Raw genomic sequence first — 23470 nt, 5'->3', positions numbered from 1 at the left:
GAATATTTGTCAGAGATGCCATGGCATGTTTTTCAATGAAAATTGTGAAAATCTGTGAAGGCACATTCTTCAAGTCAAAAATACGAAAGACCTAGAAAAATTAGAGTGACCTGGAAGAGAGCTTGAAAAACTCAGAATGAATATGTTGTTGGTTTTTGGATCCGTTGGCTCAAAAATCAAGGCACCTAGAAAAACGGACAACCATCCAGTTGAGCTATTGAAAAATCCACCAAGAATCTATAAGCAAAAATAATTTCCAAGCTCAAAATATAGGGTTTCATGCAAACCCTAGCCGGCGGCTTAGAAGGTCGGACTTGCAGAAAGAAATGGTGGATTTTTGATAATTGAACACCTGAAAAAGGAAGATATGATGGGAAAGAGGGTCGTGAATGCCAAATAAAAAAATGATTCTTCAGCAGTGATCTTGGCATTCGAAATAGTCTTTTTTGCAGGCGTTTTATGGGTTCAGAAAATTGCGTCTCAGAAAATCGTGTCTCTGTTCTGCATATGTTTGTTCAGATTTGCACTGCCATGTGACGCGATTGCATGAGGAGACAAGGTCGCCAATGGAGGAAGGATGTAGTGATAAAACAAGAGTTTTGCAGGCCACAAATCAAAAAAATAACGCCAGGAAAAAAATCTGTGATTTCGAAAATGCTTAGAAAAAGTCCGCGATTTGTCAAAAACCTCAAACAAAAAACCTAGTTTAAAAATCTCAGGGTTTTGAGATTAGGAAGCAAGGATCACAGAATAATTTCAAAATTGGCTTTGATGATTTCGGAAAAGAAATTATAATTTTTGAGAAAATTAAGGAATAGGCTCTGATACCATATTACGGAAGTAATTGGTAAAATACTTGCTTGCTATTAACAAAGACCAGACGGTCAATTTATACAATAGAATGAGATGATGTTTGCTTAGGAAACGATAGTAAAGAATAGAAACATTCTATTCTAGAGAAAGCAAAAAACGAAAGCAAACTAAAGCTTATTAGATAACTACAATAGATAACCATTAACTAATAATAGATGACTTATCTATTATTGTAATATGAAGGCCATAATTTATGCATACAGATTCAAAATGAGGCACCATTTATTTAAAAAATTGAATAGAAATCTGTCAGCAATATAAATATATAAACTTTTGGTGCCATATAGATATGGGTTTTGTTAAGTGTCTCTATCCTTAGGGATGGGCCTCGACCAGATATGGTTCAAGATGCAGCTTAAAAAATGTTACATGATCACTATCTTGAAACCACAGTTCCGTTTGCTGATTCTATTTCTACTCTCCTGCTGATTAATATGGGTTTGAAAAAGATTTTTACCATCTACTATGTGATCAGCATTTCCTTTGCATGCTGCAATGTTTTCAGTTTCCTCAAGTCATGTTAATATATATCTGGAATTTAGGGAATCTTATAATAAGTAGGAATCCAATTTGGTAAATTACTTTAGACATTTAGTCTATTGGATAATTAATATCTTGGCAAATTGATTTCTTCATTGATTATGTATAGTGCATGATGAACTTAATGTTTCCCTTTCTTATTGTAACTAATTCTAACATGATTGTTGTTAATCTTTTAATGTAATGTTGAAAAATTACTGTAGATTTGTTGTCAATTAGATCTAGGGAAGAACAACAAACATTGTACCTTTTATCCTCACATATGTATTTGTTATTGAAACATTGTCACGAAGTCCTGTATTTTAACTTAATTATCATTTCTTTTTATTGTTCATTTTAAATCAATTGGCCCTTCTAATGTTGTTTTTTTTACCATTTTCAGGTTAGAGGAACCCGGCTTATGCATCGAAATAGGTTAATGAGCTTTCTACATTTTTAAAATCTTTTACCTTTTATACCATTTATATTTTATGCATTGTGTGGGGTTAATAACCTCACTAAATTTTTTTAGTATAGTGTTCAAGAAGATTTTTATTATTTAGTGTTCAACTTCTTTGTACAAAGAAAGATCTTCTTAACTCATTTATCTCTTGATTTCTCCTATCCCAAGATTTAGTCTTAGCCATCCATTGCAGGCTATAGTTTTGAATATTGATATGTGACAGTTTATCAAATATCCATTTCAGCTAAATAGCATTTCCTTTTTACTGGTTTGCATTTGTGCTCGTCCATGCTCTAAGGGCATAACATAGTTGTGTGTGGGGTTAATTAAAAAATAGTGTTGAAGAAGATTTTTTTATCATAAAGTGTTACTTCTTTGTACAAAGAAAATTCTTCTCAACTCATTTTTCACTTCAATACTTTTACCTTGAAATTTAGTTTTAGCCATTCATTGTAGGCTATAGTTTTGATATGTGACAGTTGTTGCAAATATCCATTTCATCTAAATAGCATTTTCTTGTTACCGGTTTGCATTTGTACTTGTCCATGCTCGAAGGACAAGACAAAAACTAGGAAACATTTGACTCACGTTCAGCTCAAAATCTTGTTGAAATGAGTTGTATAAACTGGGGAGTTCTATATGAAAATTTCATTAAGCATAAATTTATTGCATTTTTACAGAAATCCCAAATGAATTGTGAATATTGGGCACAATGAATACATAAAACATTAAGAACAAGTTTTTTTAAATTATAAATATCTCAAGTTTTCATGAAGGTTTCTTTAGTTCATTTTTCACGATTTTGCAAAGTTACAAGTCAGCGATGACGTGCTTGATTCAGTTTTCCTAAGAGTTAGACCATACTGCTAAGAAGTAACTCAATGTTACTGCAGATAATTGGAAAGGTAGAGCTGGCATGAAATGTATGCTAAAATACTGTATGCATGTTTTTAGGAATTTAGCATAAATACAAGTCAAAAGATTTCATGACAAACATGTACATCGGAATGAACTGGAAATCAATTAGTAGCGGCTAAATTTAGTTTGATTCACTGTAAGATGGAAATCTCTTTGCTTTGATGTTTGTCACAGATTGATATGCTAATATAACTGCAGAAGTTGAAGGAACACATGACGAAGTGTTTGGGTTTATGATCTATCTTTGTGGGTCAGAATCGCAATATTTTATTGAGAAATATCCATAGAATTCCTATATTCTTTATATTCGAACTCAAATGATGTGACGTCAGTTCTAATGATTGTGGTATACTCGTGACTAAACGATGTTAATGGAGTTTATTAGTCCAGATGTAGGAAGCAAGTTTTCAAAAAGAAATGCATTGACAAGCTTTAAATTTCTGATATTGACATAATCTAGTAGAAAGGAAAATCACATGTGGCTGTCAGTGCTTTCTCAAATAGATAATATATGTATATTAAATGCGTTCACCATGACAAATCCACATGGGACGAGGAAGTATAGAAAGAATTTGCTACACATACACACATGATGAAATTAGGATGGAAGTGATAGCTAGAAAACTATATTACTGGTTCTGGTACGGATTCTAATTAATGTTCATGGATCCAATTTGTGGATCCAGCAATTTTTTTGAGGCTGGTTATGTTTTGGTTTCAGCTGTACAAAAGAAATAAAAGTTACACACACAAGCACTATAAATAGGAATGAAGGTCAGAATAGCACATGGCAGAATATAACCAGCAAAACCACCATAAGCTCTAATGTTGTTTGAAAGATAAATGGTAAGCATTGTAAAATATCCATAATTCAAAATTCAAGTTCAATATTAAAATGATAATATCTAGTTCAGCAATCAATTTTAGTGTCATAAGGATTTTCTGAATCATCAACACAAGCATCATCATTAACATAAGGTGACGTGGGAACACTTGAAGAATCAAAAGTAGGGCTATTGCTACTCATGCTTAAATTTGCTCATGTTTGGACTCAAGTGTAACAGGTGAGTACTGTCGATATTGTTGAGGATAAGTTAACTATGGTCATAATTGGAATGAAGCAGCCTGAAAATTGAGGACTCAAGGAAAAAGGCTTTAAACTAGTGACATATTATTTATCTAATGCTTTTTTTAGTCAGTAATAAGAGTGGTTTTGTGTTAATATTTAAAAAAACTACATCAGTTTACTGCATAATCATCCTTTGCTTTCCCCCATAACCCCTAAGTCCCTGCAAACCCGGTATACAGATACCATAACCCTCTGTTACATTAGGTATAGAGTAGCCATATGGAAATATGCATATACAACTTGAGTTCAAATCACCAAAAAGTTTTCTACTTACACTCTACAAAAATATGATGACTGCTATACCTATTAATTGGCAAGGACTGCCATCAGGACAAAACATTACTGCATTGAATGAGAGGACTGTACTGGACCCATGAAGAAGAGTCAAAAAGGGACACTTCGTATTGAGTTGTTACCTTGTTCGCGGGCTTTACACGGCCATTGACCCAATCTTGAAGATCAAGTTTGATCTTTCTATTTAGCAGCATCAGTCTACACTCGACGCAAAGCATCCCATTTCGTAGAAATTCCTTCTACGAATCCGACTCCATCAAAGACTCCATTCACCTCTCCTCTTTGCAGTTTGACACTCCAAATTATAAAAGGTTGGAAAGAGCCTTCACTGCTTCCACAGCATCAGTCTACACTTGACGCAAAGCCTCCCATTTTGTAGAAATTCCTTCAATGAATCCCACTCCATCAAAGACTCCATTCACCTCTTCTCTTTGCAGTTTGACACTCCAAATTATAAAAGGTTTGAAAGAACCTTCACTGCTTCCACATTCTCGCCGCTCACCATGTTCAGCTTTAAATCCTTTGCTAGGTACAACCTTTTCCAAAAAACACTGCAAACCATACAACCACTCCTCAATGAAACTTCTCATGACCCATTCATTCTCCTTAACTGGACCCAAATCCAATGCTCATGCAACGAACTTTGAAACAATGCCCGCGTTGACATGGTATCTATGCTCTATTCTCATAAATTTTCTCCCCACTAGAATGTCTACTAGTGCAGGTATCTTAGTTAAATCTATCTAAAGAAATGCTGATAGATATCCATTATAAAATGAATAAGTTATTGATTTGGATCTAGGGACGGATTTGGATTCAGGGTTCGGGTTTGTGGGTTCGGGCAAAAAAATAAAAAATTCCCATTTGGGTTCATTAGCATATATATATATATATATAAAAATACATACATACTCATGAGAATATATATATATGCATTATATTTACAAAAAAAATGCATTATATATACAAAAAAATCAGAGAAACCGGCGGGTCCTCCTGGGTTCATCATGGGTCCTCTTGGATTCACCATGGGTCCTCTTGGATTTGCCATGGGTCCTCCTGGGTTCGCCGTGGATCTGTTTGGATTCTTTGCGGGTTTGGGTAGGGTCCTTCATTTGGATTGTGGGTTGTGAACCCAGGCAGACCCATAGTCAAAATGAAGGACCCTGCCAGGACATGTAGTGAATCTGAGCGCGAACTTGGACTTGGATTTGGGCAATAGGGTCCGAACCCGATATATATATGCATCGTATATACAAAAAAATCAGAGAAACCCGCAGGTCCTCTTGGGTTCATCATGGGTCCTCTTGGATTCGCCATGGGTCCTCTTGGATTCACCATGCGTCCTCCCGGGTTTGCAGTGGGTCTGTTGGGATTTGCTGTGGGTTCGGGCAAGGTCCTTCATTTGGACTGTGGGTCCACCCCTCATTTAGACTGTGGGTCGCGAACTTGGGCGGACCCACAGTCCAAATGAAGGACCCCGCCCAGACCTGCAGTTAACCCAGGGTGAACTTTGACTCGGATCCGGGCAGCAGGGTCCGAACCCGATAACTTAGGGAAATGATTAATATTTAATTTACTACACCTAAAAATATTTATACTTCATTGTAGTTCCATTTTTTTCACTCTTCTTTTTTAATTTTAATTTCTATTTTATTATTATTATTTATGTCTGCTTTTTGCTTTCCTCATCCAGCTTCTCCTGTAAACTTAGGGACTTTTCCTGCGAGGAAGAAATAGAAACATGTTAATAGTAAGTTAGTAACACATTTAATTATGTAAAACATGACATGAAATGATAAATCATAAATGAAACCAAATAACATAAATTTTAAACTTTACCTTGAATAATTCCAATTTGGAGAAAGTTCTAAAAATTGCTTGTGACATATCGTGATTTGTCGCACACATTTGAAATTCCTTACCCTCATAAATTTTCTTCACCCATTCTATTTGGGTGCCAATCACCAAATTGAGGAAATGGACGATCATAGTGTCCAAAAGATGTGATCATATCTAGCCTCTACCAAAGCACACTCAGCCATGCAAACTTTTGTGTTGTCCATAATTACTTGGACAACATTATCGCTACCCACTGCCTCTATAGAATTAATCAGAATCCGGACAATAAACTTTGCAACGTTTACTTCCCACCTCATAGTTAACCACCTTCAAAAACATTGCTCCATTGGGGGCACAACAATAACATTGATCAAGGGATGGTTTTTGCAATTCTTCCATCCATTAGAGACAATAGACCACCTGTAGGAACCCAAGAATCTCTTATTGGTTTTAGTTGGGTCTCTACATTTTTTCTCACTATGCAATAAGATGGTGCAAACCTTTTCATATTCATTGCATTAGTAAGCAAAAAGTGCATTATTTGTTGCTTACCCCATCTCCCTCCAAAAAGGTGATCACACTAAGTTGAATGAAATGCCTTATCAAATGGGCTACTCTTGCGGGTGGTGTTATGTGGTTCTTCTACATCAACATCTTCCCTAGAAGGTATGGGATTTCTAGAGGCTTGGTGAGTGGGTGGTGGCATTGTCTTTGTTTCCTGTTATAACAACTTTGTTTCCCTTTTGTAACCGATTTGTCAATATTTTCTTGTTTTTTAGGAATGCTTCTATTTGCCCAGGTAGAAACCCCTTCTTATCCATCCCGTCGCACATATTAATCCCTATAACCCCCAGGGCCCATAAAATGAAGTTTGACTCTGGAGTAGGAGTTTCTATATTGTGTATTGTAGAAATTACATTTTCAAATAACCCTCCACCTCCAATACATTGAGACATTCTTGTAATGTATCTCCATAAAGGAGATCCTTTATCAATTTTAAATTGTTGAGATCCCTTCCCACCAAATGAGCTTTAACTACTTATTGTTGCAATCTATAACAAAAATGAAAATAAAAAAACATACTTCCAAAACTCCTACAAAAACTTTGAAATTGTTTGAAACTTGTCAAAAATTTGAAACAATCTTTGAAAAACTAAAGAATATAGTTGAAATGCATACCTTCAACACTCAAGTCTGCCCTTTTGGAAGGTATTTGTCACTCCACAGTCGATCTCCTTCAAATACAATCACCTCACTTCAAGTTTGCAAGATAGAAAGCACAAAACGAGAGAGCAAATGAGTGATGAAATGTGTTTGTGAAGACCAAATAAAGGTTGTTTTAGGGTTAGAGCAAAACAAGCAATAAAAATTTGAGTTTTCCAAGTTTTGGGTCTGTGGACCTCATGCAGTATTCCCTTGGGAACTCTTGATCGGTTTGCGGATTCCAACAAACCTAGAGTGTCAAATCCGAACTCGAGACATATTGGTTAGTGGATACTGGATTCAAATCCAGTCCGGACCCAAATCTGGTTTGCGGGTTCGACATGGGAATCCAGTAATGTAGTTATAGACATAATGCAAGGTGTATGTACAACACCTTATGCCAACTCCCTTCACCTTCCAAGGAAAGATTTGGTCAGTCGTTGGTGTTTTGTCAATACATCTAGTTCATTTGGACATCCCCTATGCATCCTCTTAGTCCTAGGTTGGAATTTTACACAGCAGAATTCTTACAGGTTGTAGATGGGACTGTTTTTTAGCTCAACTATATACAACATCATTGGTCTCATGGTTTGACAAGTTATGGTCACCAATTGGAGTGTACTTCCAGCTATAAATTGAGATTTACCCTTGTAATCTACAAAGGAAAGTGTGTGTTTCCTTGTTCTCTCGAAGAGGCGGAGACTCAGAAGCATTTTATTTTTTAATATTTTGAATTGCTATTGTTTGTATAGAGACTTTGGTGTTCTATTTGTTTTCTTCTGCTATGAAGATTCTCGTTCCTTTTTCTTCCCGAGGTCATCAAATTGAGGCATGGGATCCTCTGTGTGGGCCCAAAAGCTTTCAAATTGTTTACAGTCTTCTTTCAGCCCAAAACAAATGTTGAGCTGGTAAACATGCTTTGGATATTGTTGATTCTGCCATAGAGTGGGTAATGAGCAAAACATTGCTAATCCTTGCAACCTTATATTACTAAGGTTCTCTGGGACTTAAATTCTCATTCTAAGGGTTGTCGGTCCTCCAGCACCTCTCACTTACAATGGTGGTCTTGGAGACAAGCTCACACTGCCAGTTTCTTCTTTTCCACCTACAGTTCTTCGGCCTTAGGTTTTAGGAGAGGTTCTAGAGGGGATCAACTGCATCCTAGGATTGTCTAGCTTGATTGCTTAGCTCTGGACTCTCCTTGGTGAGCATTTTCATATCTTGCATTGGCACTTCCATGTTGATTGAAGGTAATTTCATTGGCTTTCCCATGTTCATCAAGGCACACACATTTCTTTGTTTTTCTTCCATCCTTGGTTGCCAGCTTTAGTCTTTATCAGTATCCACCTTATTGAGGGAACTTCTCTCACACATTTATGCTTATTTTGGGGTTACAATGCTAGGTTTATCCATTTGTCTATTGCACTGTTTTCTTGCTTTTTTGTGCTTTATTTTGTTAGCTTTGAATCCAAGGCCCTTTTTGCACTGTTGCTTTTCTAATGTAGCAGTTGTACATTCCAGTCCATTGATCTATTCTTGGTCATCTGTGGATACTAGTGTAATTTACCCCCCCCCCCCCTCTCTCTCTCTCTCTTATTTTCTTTATAATTATGTTGTTTCGGTTCACACACCTTGTGAGACTTGACAGCATAACATCATTCCATGACCCAAAGTTCCTGTAAAGGTGATACTTCAAACCATTACATTGTGGCGAAATTCCTGCTATGGTAACTGCATTCTGAATCTCCCTACATTTAATTTCCACACAATGATCCCATACCAAATAAATCTTACTCTTTTAGTTTTCTTGTTTATTTGATCTGTAAAGTTTTAGTAGTTAAATTTACGGAGTCCAACTTCAAAATTCAATAAGAATATGAACATCTGTTTGAACTTTTAAAGAGCCTTCCAAACTTTGTATGATGAAAATGAGAAATATAGCACAATCTTCCTTGCCTGTGCAGCCTGCAATTTGTACTAAAAAATAAATTAAACAAATTCTGTAATAGTAAAATTGATTTTCTGAAATTGTCAGCTTGGAGCTTTGCTATATAATCCTTCAATCTATTTTTTTTTCCATCCAATATGCTCTCAAATACAGGATGATCCCCTCAACTACATTAGAATTTTTTTTTTAGTGTTACTGTATTTCATTTTAATTTTTGTGATGCTTTGGGACATGCCGAGTCCTTATATTAGGCATGCTGAGACTTGGCATATTTTTGTTGAGTTGGTCTTCTTGAGCTGTATGGACATAACTATTAGTTTTAGCCAAATTGAGTTGCTCCTACAACTAGGATTTCATTGTATTGACCAAAGATAATACAATTTCTCTAAGTTCCAGATTCTCTCCAGCAACCCTCAAAGTCTGGTTCAATTCTGTAAAAAGTCTGGTCCTTGTCTAATTCTCCATAAATTCTCTTGCAGAGCTACGAATTTGCTGCAAATTCTGTCAGAGGAACCCGGGCAGAATTGTTCCTCTGACAGAATTTGCAGTGAATTTTGAAGAATTTGATGACCAATGGCCGAACCTGGATGGAATTTGGTCTCAAATCATTTTTTTAGACTTTATTTAAGTGGGTTTTTTTTAGCCTAATTTGGTCTATTTGATCCTCCCAACCCTAAAGTGACCACTAAAAAGACCAAAAAATATGGTTTACATGTCAGTTTTAGACTTTATTTAAGTGTTTTTTTTTTAGCCTAATTTGGTCTATTTGATCCTCCCAATCCTAAAGTGACCACTAAAAAGACCAAAAAATATGGTTTACATGTCAGTAATGCATTTGTGAATGAAAATGAAAACTTCTTTATACAGGAAATCGAAATTGGCAATAGGTGACATCCAAATTAACAATTGTATAGGAATTTCTTAAAAAAGATATGATATCTTTGAATCTAGGGCTTAAGATTTGAATCTCAACTCTTGATTTAGCCTAGTTAGAAATCCTCTAACCAATACAAAATAAAAATTCAGATAACTGCACTAATCTTTTGTTAATTCCTTTGTTCTCAAACTGTTCCCTTGATATAGAAATATTTTTGTTGTATGTATGGCTAAATGATGCAATTAATATCAAACTGAACTGGAACATAGATATGGTCGTGTATTTTGCTATGATGCTTTACTATTAGCAAAGTGATGTATGGACTTATTTGTTGTTGCATATATATACACACACATACATATTTTGAAAAAAAAACATATGCATTTGTATGGAAGAACCCAGAATGAATCTGAAGCTAACCCCAAAAAAATTTGGACAAATTTCAAACCCGAATCTTGAACCCGCATCTGTACCATAATCCGAACTGGCAACTTAGCAGCATTTCTTAATTGTTCTTCGCTTATCTGTATAGGTGGTCAGTAATTACTAATTAGTGAAATACAATTAGGTTCTATGATTTAATGACAGACTCGCTGAGTTTGTTGTGAGCACTTGCCAAAAAATCTTTTTGAGTTTTGAACCACAAACCCATTGGGGTTTACAGGGAGTTTAAGTGGACAATGCTTGCTGAGAGTTTGACTTGGTGAGTACTCACTGACTTGGCAAGTAGGCCAACTTTCTTGTACACATTGTATAAGATCAATTCCAATTGTTATTAGAATTTGTTAACTGCAGTTAGGAAAGTATGATACTACAATTCTCTCACATTTTAGAAGTTCAGTTCATGTTTCTTTTTGTTTCTGTTGATTCTGTAACTTGATTTATTTTTAATGCATTAACATGTTACTTGAGAAGATAACAGGTAATAAATCTTGCACATAGTTAAAACTTATCATCCCATAATATCTTCACGGTTCTCTTGTTTCAATTTTAACTGAATTATATTAAAAAGGAGACAGAAAGATTCAAGTCAATGGCGAAAAAGGTTTTGTGGAAGGGGTGTGCAAGGCTTCTTTGGACATGGATATTACTTTGATGTTTTTGAAATTACCAATCGTATAAAATTATTTTGAAATTGCCATTTTACTTAAGCAACGGACTTATGTTGTTTTATGTTTGTTACAGTGCACCCTTGCCCCCTGCAGCAGCCTCGGCACTAGTGCGGGGTATGGTAGCAATGAGATGTGATGTTTGCACTTCCAGTTTTGCTCGAATATCACTGATTGTCTCTGGTAGTGCAGAGATATGTCTGAAGGATGAGGTTAGTGGCTTCAAACAATGTGACATTATTTAACACTTAATGGCCATGTAATTATCAGTTTGCACTTGTGATTGTAGACTTAACAGCATCAACAAGAATTGCTTTCTAATGTTATATATAATGAATGCCTTTAGAAAAGTTGTACAAGTAGATGCAAATAGAAGTAAGTACTGTAATATGTCTGGTGCATGGCTTTTTTAGGCCAAAGGGTATCATCTCTCTGGGTTTATAAGCACTGAACTGACTTGGGAGGGATCTCATGTATGTGCTACTGCATACATAAGCTACTTTCAAAGACTCTCACCTTTTTGACTCCCTTATTAATTTTATCATTTAGATCCACAGACATTGCTCTGCTTGAAATCAATTCCATTTTCATTCTGTAAGTTTTTATTCTATCCCATTTCTGTGTGTTCAATTTTGTTGTGAGATACGATAGGATGTATTGCTTATTCACTGTTACTTTTAATGTTACAGGGTGTTTTATAGTACTGTTAGTCACACACTTGCATACTTCACTTACATTCTTCATCTTTTCGAAATTTTCACCTTTTCTCATGTGAGGATTTATTCTGCTTTATGGCTTGTATTAATCAGGAAAGTCCATGAGGAAAAGGCTTGTTTATAATTGATTTGCATATTCTATTTCCTAACTGATCTTACTGTTGGATATGGTTTACTGACATTTATTTTGTTTGCCATGGAACAGTTGCTGGAGCATTGCATCAGAAAGCAACTAGTGAATAGAAGTCCGTTTGTGCAGTTTATCACTTCAGGGGATAATAAATCAGCTTTACGACCTGGCATGCGACAGACTGTGTGTGTTGCAGCTGGTGCTTCTACAGTGGAAGCTTGCATCAAAGCTCCCACTTGGGCAGGACAGGTATCTTTTTTTCTAAGCTCTGATTTGATAACTGTTGCATTCTGCAGTTACATTTGGAGGTACAACTGTTTGAGGGTCGCTAAGTATTTTTCTTTTCCAAATTTTACAGATTCTGCGTCAGCTTGCACTTCAGCCATCCTACTGCAATTTGGTTTCACTGGGAATAGCTGGTGTTGATGGGGTCCCTGTTGCTGCTTTCCACAGAGATGATAGTAACTCCATTGCATCCTTGAAGCAGAAAGATCTTGATGAACTTGATCAAAAATTTCGTTCTGAAGTAGTAAGTAGGTCTTCATTGCCTCTCTGGTTTACCATACCTGTGGGAAACAGGAAGAGGGCCAGATGGGACAATATTAACATCGGTCACTCCAATGGTGATGGGAAGCAAATGATCCCAGATTTGGATGACCTGGGAAGGAAAAGATCAGATCAAGAGAAGTTGATCAAAACTGGGAGCTCAAGCAAGCGGAGGTTGTGTTTGCTAGAAGCAATGAAGCCTGTACCACATTCTAATAAAGATAAGCTTGCACCGTTTGGTACAATGATTGGAGGTCCTCCAGGCAGTTTGTCAAGAAAAGCTGTTCTGTCAAATGGGGGAATTGTAAAAGGCAACCATTTTAATGTGCCGGCATCTCCTTCTGTAGCTCCTGGCAATGATGGTAACTATCCAGCAGCTGGAGTTGTTCCACCACAGCATGCTCTTTCCCTGGGATTTTCAGCCACTAGGAAGCATGGCTGCTCCCGACAGAGTTTGGATGAGTGTTCAGAGGTAAATTATTAACAGGAACCATTTCGTTGGAAAAATGGATCTGTTAACTAAACCTTTTTTGATGTGAATATAAGAATTCTTTTGAACCCTTATGAAATGTATCTGTTAATTCTTTTTTTGATGTGAATATAAGAACTCTTTAAGTTTCAATTAAGGTTTGAAAAATGAGGGACAATTCTATCTCAACGAATAATATTGAACATCATAACCTTTATTTTGAAAAAATCATGGTATAATTAATTGGACCTTAACGTGTTTGAGTTAAAAATTTCTTATTTTTAAGGTCTTCTTGAATGCTTTGCTGTCTGTGCGTCCTGAGTTTCAAATCATCTCACCCCTAAATTTCGAGACAGTTGGATCATACTGTTGACTCTTGAGAATGATGTCTTTTATGAATCTTTTCCATTTTACACCCTTTTTTATCTGGCATGAACCTCTCTTTTTGCTGTTTCCCCTGATTTCTGAATGTTGTTGCAGGTTAGCATCCAAGAAATGATTTTGCTGTCATATCTATGTTAATCATTTGAGCATTTAACCCCTTGAGACCACATGAATCGTATTGCCATAACAATTTAAGTTTGCATCCAAGCATAGCAGAAAAAGACATTTGGAGAAAAATTTGGCAAACAAATAGTCCTCAGATTCTTTGAGAAAATTGGTAAAAGAACACACTTAAAGAAAAGGCAAAAACCTGAAGGAAAGAGGCAAAAACTAATTATTTTGAAATTGGAAGGCATTTCCATAGCATAGAGATGTAGAGAGAACAGATAAAATATAGTTTAACCCCATAAATGGTAAGAAATTGATTTTTGTTGTTTATATCCATATCATTGATTATATTACATTGCACAAAACATACTTCATGCCACATGGTGCACAAGTTCCACAGTTGATCATGGTATTACACTTAGATTCTTGGTATAAAAATATAGAATACTCAGGGCGATGAGGCATTTTGCTGCTTTGTCGACTTTAAAGAGGCCTTTGACATGGTACCATACGACAAACTCTGGGATAGAATAGAATAACTGAAAATTCCAATTGAGCTCAGGGCTGCAGTGCATAAGACTATATGAGCATGTCAAGCCTAAAATCATAACTATTGATGGGATATCAGAGTGCTTTGGTAGCGATGTAGGTGTCAAACAAGTATGGCCTCTCTCACCAACCTTATTTGAGTTATATATTGATAAGTTAGAAGAGTTGTTAAGTAAGAGTAATGGTGATGGGGTTTAGCTAGCTAAATATGTAATAAAGCTACTTCTCTATGTGATGATCTCATTTTAATTGCTAAAACAATTGATGGGTTGAGGGAACACTTGAAGGTACTTAATACCTTTTGTCATGAGGTTGGAATCCAAGTGAACACTTGCAAATCAAAGTGACAATCTTCACTTTGCAATGGAAGTGGAAGATGCAAAACACTTGTTTTTGAAGGCAATCTTTTAGACACGGTAGATGAGTAGGAGTATTTTGGGATCGACTTCCACAGCAAACTTAGTTGGGAAACATGTAGAGTAACAAGAATTCAGGAGGCTCTGAAGTGCTATATTTCTTACAAAATAGATGCAGGTATACAGAGTTATTGGATTGGAAAACCAAGATGCTTTTTGGTATTTTGGTTACCTTGGTAATCCTTTATGAATGTTGTGAGATTCAAGGCAGCAACATGTCAGATTATAAACATAGGCAAGTAGAGAGAGTCCAAAAACATAGGCTTCGACAATGGTTCAGTTGTTTCACGGTATAGAAAAATATTATTGGCCTAAGTTGATCATGTAGGAAAGACTAGATAGAAAAAAAAACATGTGGATGAAGCAAAATGTCAAATAGATGGAAAAAAAGAATGTTATTATGCATGAATGTTTGCATACCAATGGAGAAATAAAAAAGTTCGAGGGAAAAATTTAGGAGTATCATACGGTCAAAAACAAAATGGGCGCAAAAATACTACTATATCAAAGAATTTATTTCTATAGGGGATCATGAGGATAGAGCATAGATAGGAGCAAATTTTAATTGGAGGGCAAAAATTCTTGTAGTACTTATTAGGACAAGTTCTCATCATTTGAGGTATGAAATAGGTAGATGGATGCTACCTAAGGAAGAATGGGAAGATGGAATGTCTATTTTGCAATATGGGGGTGATAGAGACAGAGTGACATTTTATCATGGACTGCTCAGCATACAATGATATTTGCTCCAACTATGAGGATACTTTAAAGTGTACAATTTAGGTCAGAAACTCAATGATAATAGGGTGGGCTTTTTCATTTTAATTCAACTTCCTCTTAAATGTTCAATGCAAGATTGATATAATTTTTTTAATCATGCATACATGTGTGTGTGTGTGTGTGTGTGTATAATATATATATATATATATATATGTATATTCATATGTATGTTCATACCATTGTAACATTGGGATGCGTCCCCCCCAGAAATTGGGCCGTCTCGGAGACGGGGACATCCTTGAGATGGGGGGATGACGTCTTGGCATTTTGTGTGGCTCCACTTTGAGCCCCACCTCTGCCTAAGATGGCAAGACGTCTCCTGTGTGGGTGCGGGGGGACGCGACGGAGTCTCCTTTATTGCGTGGGAATGCGATGGAGTCTCCTTTATTGCGGGGGGATGCGACGGTCCTTTTTTGTGGGTGCTGGGAGACTTGTAGTTTTAGTTTGCATTACAATATTATATACTTATTTTGATATCATGATTCATGGCACATGATACTTATTCTAATCATATTTATGTCATGACTCATGAGTCATGACTCATATGATCATTGATTACTTTTACATAGTAGAATCTAGATACTCATACTATTGATCTGAAGATTGATATATAGACTAATATTTGCTGATGTTCAATGTCAATGTTCATTGTTTGTTTGTCATTTGATCATGAATCATGGTGTTCCAGTTCAAAACTTCAATGCAATGTTCAATTTTGATTTTTTATTGTTTAAGTTTACTGTTTTTTACATTTTATATGATTATATCAAGTTATATTGTATAATTGTAGTACATCTTTGCATAACTAGCATTTTAAGTACCATATGTATAGTATATACACCCCTGCTCCCCTAATCAAGGTCCCTCTGTCCCCCTGTCTCATAAACTTGAACCCCCGTCCCCTAGTCCCCCCGTCTCGTAGGGCGGTGTAACTATGGTTTATACACATTTATATGTAAATTTTGTATACATATATTTACATGTATGAGCATCATACACATCTATAGAACCATACTTTTATATGTATTAAAGATATTAATGAATGGAAGGAGTATCATCTTTATTAGAAATTTGTAATCTTGACCAGCTGGGTAAGGACTTCATCATACCATGCGACATTAGGGTTAGGTTTGATTGACAAGGTCAACAGAAGACAAACAGCACGTACCCCTAATGACACATGAAGGAACAAACGAGAAATGACTATGATACAACTTACGTGATTGTGTGTGTGAGGACTTGAACATCACTCTGACTTGTTCCTCTGTTTTTACTCCTCTCTCCAATGGTCTCCCTCTCTTTTCTCAAAGGGCAGGGTCTTTATCCTGCATCCCTCTTAGAACACGTTTTTAGTTAGCTAATGGGCAGGGTGTTTATCCGTCATCCATCTTAGAACATTTTTGTAGTTAGCCCATTATAAAGATTCGTTATCGATACAATCGAAACATAACAATGAGCACAAACGATTGATCATTTCAGATGAACACCTCTTTCCCAGAAGCTTATGAATAATCATTTCTAAATCATAAACCATATCCATATGTACAGTTTCACCACAAAATTGCTCTGCAAGTATTGAAAATTTCATTAGGATTGTTGTGACAATAGACCACCTGATTATCTTCAGAATTTGAACTGTTCAATAATGTCCCCGCAACTATTAGGACCATTGAGAGTACAGTTCCAAATCTTTTCTTACATGTTTTCTGTTTTATATATTGCTTGAATTGTTGGAATTTATAGTGCATGTGATTAACTGTAGTTCATATTATGCCTTTTTGCAGGTGGAGTTTTTAGAGGATTTAACACAATTCTTAGTCTCTAGAGGGCATGGACGACTTATTCCACTAACAGGAATAGATCAATTCCCGAATGTTGTTTTAAATGGAAAGAGACTAGACCTTTATAACCTGTATCGTGAGGTATGCAACTTTTGAAGTTTTAACATTGGCTATCTAAAACAATTAAGGACTCCATGGATGCTAGATTGTATCTTTGAATAAAATAACAACTAATGATGGGATATTTTTTGTCCGTTGTAGGTGGTCACAAGGGGAGGTTTCTATGTTGGAAATGGTATTAATTGGAAGGGGCAAATTTTTCCAAAGATGCGCAATCATACAATGGCAAATCGAATAACGGTAAACTGTTAAATTATTTTTTGGGCAATTTTCAGTGTCAGATCAGATTTTAATTTCTATGGAGTGAAATCTAGATTTAGAAACAACACATTGAAACCATATATTCCTCCAGGGTGTTGGAAACACTCTTAAGAGACATTATGAAACCTACCTCTTGGAGTACGAACTTGCTCATGATGATGTTGGTGGCGAATGCTGCGTACTCTGCTACAGGTAAGACTTACCCTTTCTTTGTGTCATAGTACAATATATATATATGAATCAACAAGTGCTTGCAGGATTTCTTAGTGATAATGCACAACCTTTTCTGTGTCTCATTAATGCAAAATACATTTCTGGCTTTTACAGTGGTGCTGAGGGTGATTGGGTCAACTGTGGTATTTGTCGTCAGTGGGCACATTTCGGTTGTGATAGACGAACTGGTCTAGGTGCATTTAAGGTCAGCATTTCTTACTAAATCATTCTTTATTAAATTTATTTATTGATTAATAAATTTCTTTATCAGGATGGTAGCGTCAGTGTTTCATATATTGAAATTTGTCACATGACCTACGGAATGGCTCTGCAGATTCAAGTTTATTTCTACCCTTTAACATGTGTAACTCTTTTCCCATGTGTGTCTATCCTGCTTTTTACCAAGGTTATTGGCTCCCTTGTTTCCTTAATTATTTATATGTAATTTTTTTTTTGATCGGTAAGAGGCCGAAGCCAAGATTAATTATTATGTGTTGTGTTTAATTATTATTATTATTTAGTAAGCGCAAGTAGATTCGAACACAAGACCTCTTTGATAAGATGCTCACAATTTACCGGTGTGTTGTAGGCTCTTGCCTAATTATTAATATATAATTTGTCATGCAGAATTTTGAAATTGTTTTTTGTTCACTATTTATGGTGTACAAATAACTTTAAATTTTTTTTTTTATTAAGTTAGGAATCATTGAGAAAAATGGATTGAGGCTTTTCCTAGGGAACGTGGTATTAATGTATGAGTTTCTCCCATTCCTTTCTTAGAAGCATTATCCTTCTTGGCTGACTTATGGCTGGGAAAAATTTCCACGCATATTTTCATTCAGTATGTATTTGTCTGAATCATAAATTATCAGAGCTGCCAGAAACTCACGTCCCTCCACGGGCGCGCGTATTACTGTATCCAATTTGGAAATGTGTCTGGTACGACCTCAATAGAAGTCAAATATTGTACCCATGTGTGCCTTTAAAAACTTGATCTTGCAACTGCACCGAATGCTATTTGATTTGATTCTTTAAAATTAAAAGATTTGACGTAAATCTTTCCACTATAATTTAAAAAAAATCATTAATGCAAATTTTAAAAAAATGATATAAACAAAACCTGCACCAAATGAGAAAGACAAATGAAATGTTTTTCTATGCTGTGATCCATTTTTTGTGGCATCTTTTAATGCAACTCTACTATTTTTGCATATTGTAGAGTGTTAAATTAACTTGTAATTTATGTATCTATATTGCTTTTCAAGTACTGAAAATCTTCTCTAATAACTCAGAAAGTTTTATTAAGTATGTTTATGTGTGTTTCTTTAGTGATGTATTCAACTGTATCTTTATTTGTATCCATATCTTTTTCCATGCAACTTTTTAAATTTTGGATCCGTCTGTAATCCAAAATGAATGAATATTATAGGAATATTTCTGCAAAATATATCTGCCCAGTGTATTCAATATAAGAAACACGGTGTGGATTTTATTGCAAAATGAAAATTCTTTGGAACCTGGTCTGTGGCATATATTTTATGTTATTGATTGCATTCTAGCTTTAATTTAAGTTTGGGCCGATAGATCTAGCAGTTGTTAATCGAGATAGGAATTTTACTTTCTTGTTTCATTTTGGAGTGATTGTAGGAAACTTATTCGGCTTGTCTTCTACCAGATTTCTTTTATCTTATACGAATCAATTTGTTACTTTGTTTTTATAAGAGGTTATGTCAAAATGTGTCTGTTCCAGTCTGCTTTTGATATAGTTATCCAGAAAAGGGAACTGGAACTGGTGCAGGATATAGGAATGGGACTGGTGTGCCATTTCAAAAAGCTAGAGATGGCGATATAAATATAAATATAAACATAAATAATTTTAACTTCTAATATGCCTATAAATAAAAAACTCATGTTTTAAAATATTGAAATAGATTTCAACAAAGAAAAGTTTAATTATATTAATATATGGTAATCATCATTAATAAATCAAAGAATAAGTATTTAACCATAATCAATTGGAGATAGAAGACACAGACTAGGTGGGTAAATAGTGGAGAATGCTTTTTCAATCTATTGATAAAACATGGCACAAAGCTTCTTGGAGATGGCTAATTTTTCAATCAATTGATAAGACATCAATGTCTGCACACATCTTCATACTATTTACCTCCATGGCATTTGATATGAAAAATTTCTTCTATTTAAGAACTTCAGAATTTTTATGCAGAAGATGGAGAATTACAAGTCTAGTAGTGTAATTTATATGCTCTATTTGGCAAGTATGGGAAGCTTCATATTTTTTGATGGATGCTTCTAAGATACAAAATTCTTGTGAATTCTCCATATGTTTGGAAACCTCCTCACATGGGTTTTTGAGATAGGGACACCTTTCTGTTAAGGGAGATTTTTACCAAGGGTCAGAGATGTTAGTCTTGGGATAACTATGGGTCATTTTCATAAAGATTTTACACTGCCTTTTCCTACTTTAACTCTGAGTTATAAATTTCAGTGTTCTCATCCTTTTCTTGTTGATCCCTATTCTGTGAATCATAAGGCTCTTCACTCATTGATATTAAAACCATATCCAAGAAAAAACAAAAGTAGGGTTCTATGGTTCGATACCAACTTTTATTAGTTTTGTGCTTGTTCCAATGATTGCAATTTCCCTAGGAGATGGGGACTGGAACTGATATTTTAATATATTAATGAAAGCAGACATTATTTACATTTGATATTAATATATAGGTTTTTGTAAAGATTCCAAGATTGTAGGCTCCTTAGGAGATGGGAACTGGAACTGATATGGGGGATGGGGATGGGTACTGTTGTGCTATTCTCAGAAAAAGTTGCTTATGGGACAAGCTCTCTTTTTAGTGTTAACCATCTTAGGTGAGTAAAACATATGATAGTTTTTTTAACACTATGCATTTTGTTTTTTGTGATTGACAATTTTAATGTACAAGGTTTATTAGTGTGACATGAAATAACAAAATCACTTTTTTAATTTTTAATTTTTATGGATATTATATCACTTTTTAGTTTCCCAAAATTTTCTCATATTAAACTTAGGTAGTCAAAATTCCATTCACAATTTTGCCACACCATGTCATTGCTGTGTTAATGGAATGTTACTAGGGCATGGTACAATTGGAAGTGCTGATGAATAAGCTGCATGATGGCTGATAAGTTGATAACTTGTCAAAGGTTGAGTATTTCCAGACGAGTATCAGATATAAATGCAGCTTACCAGTGATTTATCTGCACCCCTTGCTCAGTAGGAGCTCTAGTGTGGGTTTCTTGGCAGTGGAAATGTAATTAGTATGTTGTTAGTTTGCTTAAGGCATATTAAGTACAAAAAAGCAAAAAGCAATTGAGCTGTTTGAATAGTGCAGGATAGCTGTTTCAGTATTCATGACACCTGCAACTGATGTAATTCTTAATAATTTACAGAATTTTGTTAGCCTGAACTATTCTGTAATTTGATTGAGTTGTTTTCATTATTCAAGAATATATTTTATGAGACACAGATAGAGAATGGTCATCTACACTGTAGATGGCTAAGGTTGGATTGGTCCAGCAAATGTAAGTATTTGTAAATAGGGTAGTCATTAAGGTGGGACGTTGGGAACCTGGATCTGTAGCTGGATTGATGAACACAGAAGAATCATAAGCTTTTCCTCCTCATTTGTTGTGGTTATCCATATTTCTTATTATGAATTCCAAGTGGTTTGTACTGTTAATTGTTTCTATATGAAGCAATAGCAGAAGTATCACCCACAATGATTATGTCATGCTTATGTGGTATCTGGCTTGGATTTAATTGTGGCTGTGTAAATTTTTTAGTGATTTGTTACACTAAATTATTCGGGAGAATATTCATTGAAATAAATATGCCCGAGTATTATGGTAGAAGTCTGTTAATATCTGAAAGTCATGATATGGGGTGGAGATACATGGCTGTGGCCCTTCTGTAGACATAATTTTCACTATTATTGTAGACACGTGTTGACTTCTGTTGTTATCGACATGCACTGACGAATCAATGATAATGAATTTTTATCTGTGCAGGATTATGCCAAGACTGATGGCCGTGAGTACATATGTCCCCGCTGCACTGTTAGGGTTCTTACTGGAGGTAAAGATAGTGAGAAGCCAAGATGAGAATACACACCATCCATTGAAAAGTAATACGTTCCTGAAATGGTGTGTTGATGTATCTATTTATGGCATACCACCATATTTACATGCTTTCAGAATCATTGCCCATTTGCAGTTGTAAATGGAAGGCAGATGTAACTTATGTACATTAGTCTTAATTAACCCCACGATTTTGGGTTCTGGCATTTCTAGATGGAACAAAATTCATATTTCATTACCACATGTATTTGTCGCCTCAATTGAATGTGTGACATTGGTGGATGCACATCTACCTCGCTTCTGATTAGCTTCATGAGCTTGCAATGTAATCATATATATATATATATGTCTAATGCGTGGAAGTGTCAGGTCTGGACACCATTGGTCCAAATTTTGGTCATGACTCAGAGATTACCTCTCTTGAGTACCTCTCTTGAGAATGTAGAGCTTTCTTGTAAGGTTATCCAATCCAATTGACCTTGTGCACTTCGGCATGGGAGATCAGAAATTGTGCGATAATTGTGTGCAATGAGTATCTTGATGCATGTTTTTGACAGAATTTACCATGTAATGACTCGCAATAATAATCTACTTTTTTTTGACATTAGGTTAAGTTTGGCGAGCCTTATATAGCCAACCTTTAGCTGAAACAAAAGATCTGGTCGACTGGAAAACTCATTATTCTACTGCAATATTAACATGGTTGACAGGCATTAAAAAAGCTACAATCTAAGAATGCAGTTCATCTTTTATATGGAAGAGGAGCAGTTAATCTATTCGGATGGGTAAAATCTACACAGATATGCTAAGATTGACATTTTCCACTTCATTGCTCATCTATTGAGGTGACAACTCGTATGCTGATACCCACTCAAGAATGCGTTGTAAATGAGAGCAACTTTTTGCAATAAGTGCTGTGCGTTGTGATTGTAACCATACCAAAGCAGGTACAAGTAATCTTGCTTTCAAATAGGTGATGAAGGAAATAGGAGCATTGGCTTATTACTACTTTCGGGAAAAGTTGTTTTGCCTCCGCCTCTAAGATTTGCACCGAATTTAAAAAACATGTACTAAACCATCATTTGACATGTAATAATGGATGTGTAGCAGAAATAAATGTTTGATGGCTAGAAATATTAGCTTCTTTAGCCTTTTAATTTACTATCATGCCTTTACTATCATTTGTAATGGGCTATACTCGATTACACGGAAATGACCAAACTACGAATGATTTTTCAAATGATATAATTGCAGATGTTGAATTTAAACTTAGATATAATATTGGCTATAGTCTGATTCAATTTTTCTTCAACTTCAGTTGTGCCCTGGGACAAATGCCCGAGTAATGCTTTCTCGAGTACAAAAAGCAATCTCAGCAAACTCCATTGAATTATTATGCTAAGGAAGAAGTTTTTACTTCTCTTTTTTTTAACCATACTTTGTAAAATACATTCTGAAATAGAGATAATAGAAAATAACAATATTTAAAAAATTAGATGACATAAATTTGAAACTTTATGTTCAACCATCCTCAAATATGGCTTCACAAAGAACATAAGGTGTGATATGATGTCATGCAACAATTAAATCTGTCCCCCCAAACAAATAATTTGTTGGAATATTTTCACTGATGTCAAAGGCCAATCACTAACATTCAAAGGCCAATCACTAACATTCAAGTTGAA

The 23470-nt window shown here is 35.3% G+C and overlaps 1 protein-coding gene across 1 annotated transcript in view; it reads left to right on the top strand.

Moving 5' to 3' along the window:
* The window catches only part of LOC149530730 (ARID/BRIGHT DNA-binding domain-containing protein), a 35788-nt gene extending 13484 nt beyond the window's left edge, over nucleotides 1–22304 (top strand). The window contains exons 7-15 of the mRNA XM_089811816.1: nucleotides 1796–1827; nucleotides 11252–11387; nucleotides 12097–12270; nucleotides 12380–13039; nucleotides 17058–17195; nucleotides 17316–17414; nucleotides 17527–17627; nucleotides 17763–17853; nucleotides 21717–22304. Coding sequence (XP_089667942.1) covers nucleotides 1796–1827; nucleotides 11252–11387; nucleotides 12097–12270; nucleotides 12380–13039; nucleotides 17058–17195; nucleotides 17316–17414; nucleotides 17527–17627; nucleotides 17763–17853; nucleotides 21717–21809 — 1524 coding nt within the window. The 3' untranslated portion in view covers nucleotides 21810–22304. The remainder of the gene's footprint in view (nucleotides 1–1795; nucleotides 1828–11251; nucleotides 11388–12096; nucleotides 12271–12379; nucleotides 13040–17057; nucleotides 17196–17315; nucleotides 17415–17526; nucleotides 17628–17762; nucleotides 17854–21716) is intronic.
* Nucleotides 22305–23470: the final 1166 nt, after the last annotated feature.

The sequence above is a fragment of the Cupressus sempervirens genome, chromosome 11 (assembly GCF_028749045.1).
Source record: "Cupressus sempervirens isolate cs-2001-9-10 chromosome 11, ASM2874904v1, whole genome shotgun sequence".
Classification (NCBI taxonomy): Eukaryota; Viridiplantae; Streptophyta; class Pinopsida; order Cupressales; family Cupressaceae; genus Cupressus; species Cupressus sempervirens.
The sequence above is the reverse complement of the archived record's forward strand: the minus strand, read 5'-3'. Positions and strand labels throughout refer to the sequence as shown.